Source organism: Psammomys obesus, unplaced genomic scaffold (assembly GCF_907164565.1).
Source record: "Psammomys obesus unplaced genomic scaffold, mPsaObe1.curated_primary_1811, whole genome shotgun sequence".
Lineage (NCBI taxonomy): Eukaryota > Metazoa > Chordata > Mammalia > Rodentia > Muridae > Psammomys > Psammomys obesus.
The window spans coordinates 1,390,238-1,391,865 of record NW_026596085.1 but is presented as its reverse complement, the minus strand read 5'-3'; the positions used below and the strand labels follow the sequence as shown (position 1 = coordinate 1,391,865).

Genomic DNA, 1,628 nt, shown 5'->3' with positions numbered 1-1,628 from the left:
GCCTGCTGAGGGGTGAGAAATATCTTCTGTATGTGAGCTTGCTGAGGCGTGAGAGTGAGCCCCAGGGCCTGGGCCTGCTGGGGAGTAAGACTGATTTCCTGTGCTTGGGCCTCTTCAGGTATGCGAGTGCTCTCAAGAGCTTTGCTCGGAGGGGTGGGAGCTATTTCCATGGCTTTGGCCTCCTCGGAAATAAGACTGATTTTCTGTGCTTGATCCTGTTCAGGTGTGGGAGTGCTCTCAAGAACTGTGCTCTGAAGGGTAGAAACTATTTCCTGGACCTGGGCCTGCTTGAAAGCAAAACTGATTTCCTGTGCTCTGGCCTGCTGAGGCCTGAGAGTGATCTTGTCAGCTTCGGGCTGAAAGGTAGGAGCTAGCCTCAGAGCCTGGGCCAGCTGATGGCTCAAAACGATCTTTTGTTTCTTGGCCTGCTCACGGGTGATAGTGATTCCTAGGCCACTGGCCAGCTGAGGGGTAAGAATGGTCATTGATGTCTCAGCTTGCTCAGGGGTAAGAGAGATGTCCAAAGCTTGGGCCTGCTGAGTGGTGAGAAATATCTTCTGTAGTTGAGCCTGCTGAGGCGTGAGAGTGAGCCCCACAGCCTGGGCCTGTTTAGGTGTGTGAGCTTCGAGCTGAGGTGGGAGAGTGTGCCCCAGAGCCCGGGCCTGCTGAGGAGTGAGAGTGATCCCCAGAGCTTGGGCCTGCTGAGGGCTCAAACTGATCTTCTGTGCCTTGGCCTGCTGAAGGGTGAGAGTGAGCCCCAGGGCCTGAACCTGTTCAGGAGTGAGAGTGATCTCAAGAGCTTCGGTCTGAGGGGTAAGAACCATTTCCAGGGCCTGGGCCTGCTCATGAGTGAGAGTGAGCTCTAGGGCCTCAGCCTGCTCAGGAGTCAGACTGACCCTTTGAGTCTTAACCTGTTCAGAGGTGAGAGTGAGCCCCAGGGCCTCAGCCTGCTCAGGAGTCAGAGCGATTTCATGAGCCTTGACCTGCTCAGGGGTGAGAGTGATGCCCAGGACCTCGGCCTCCTCTGGGGTGATGGTGACCTGCTGTTCTTGGGTCGGCTGTTGTGTTTGGAACAGCTGCGGGTCTAGGGTTATCCCCAGGGCCTGGGCCTGTTCAGGAGTGAGATTAGTCATTTGTGCTTGGGCCTGCTGAGGGGTGAGCGTGACTTCCGGGATCTGCTGAGGGGTCAGACTGACCCTCTGTTCTTTGGTCTGCTCAGGGGTGAGAGTGAGCCCCAGGGCCTGGGCCTGCTGAGGGGTCATCTTGACCTTTTTGGCCTTGGCCTGATCAGGGGTCAGAGTGATGCCTAGAGCCTGGGCCTTCTGAGGGGTCATCCTGACCTTCTTGGCCTTGGCCTGATCAGGGGTGAGAGTGATGCCTAGAGCCTGGGTCTGCTGAGGTGTCAGACTGATTCTCTCTGCTTCAGTTTGCTCAGGAGTGAGAGTGATGCCCAGGGCCTGGGCCTGCTGAGGGATCAAACTGACTGTCTGGGCCTTGGCCTGATCAGTGGTGATAGTGATGCCCAAGGCCTGAGTCTGCTGAGGGGTCAGACTGATCCTCTCTGCTTTGGTTTGCTCAGGAGTGAGAGTGAGCCCCAAGGCCTGGGCCTGCTGAGGGGTCAGACTGAC

The 1,628-nt window shown here is 57.0% G+C and overlaps 1 protein-coding gene across 1 annotated transcript in view; it reads right to left on the bottom strand.

Moving 5' to 3' along the window:
* Nucleotides 1-1,628, bottom strand: part of Fam186a (family with sequence similarity 186 member A) — an 88,352-nt gene that overhangs the window by 37,150 nt on the left and 49,574 nt on the right. The window contains exon 7 of the mRNA XM_055626805.1: nucleotides 69-1,628. This exon is cut by the window's right edge and continues 2,816 nt beyond it. Within this exon, the coding sequence (XP_055482780.1) occupies nucleotides 69-1,628 (1,560 nt within the window). The remainder of the gene's footprint in view (nucleotides 1-68) is intronic.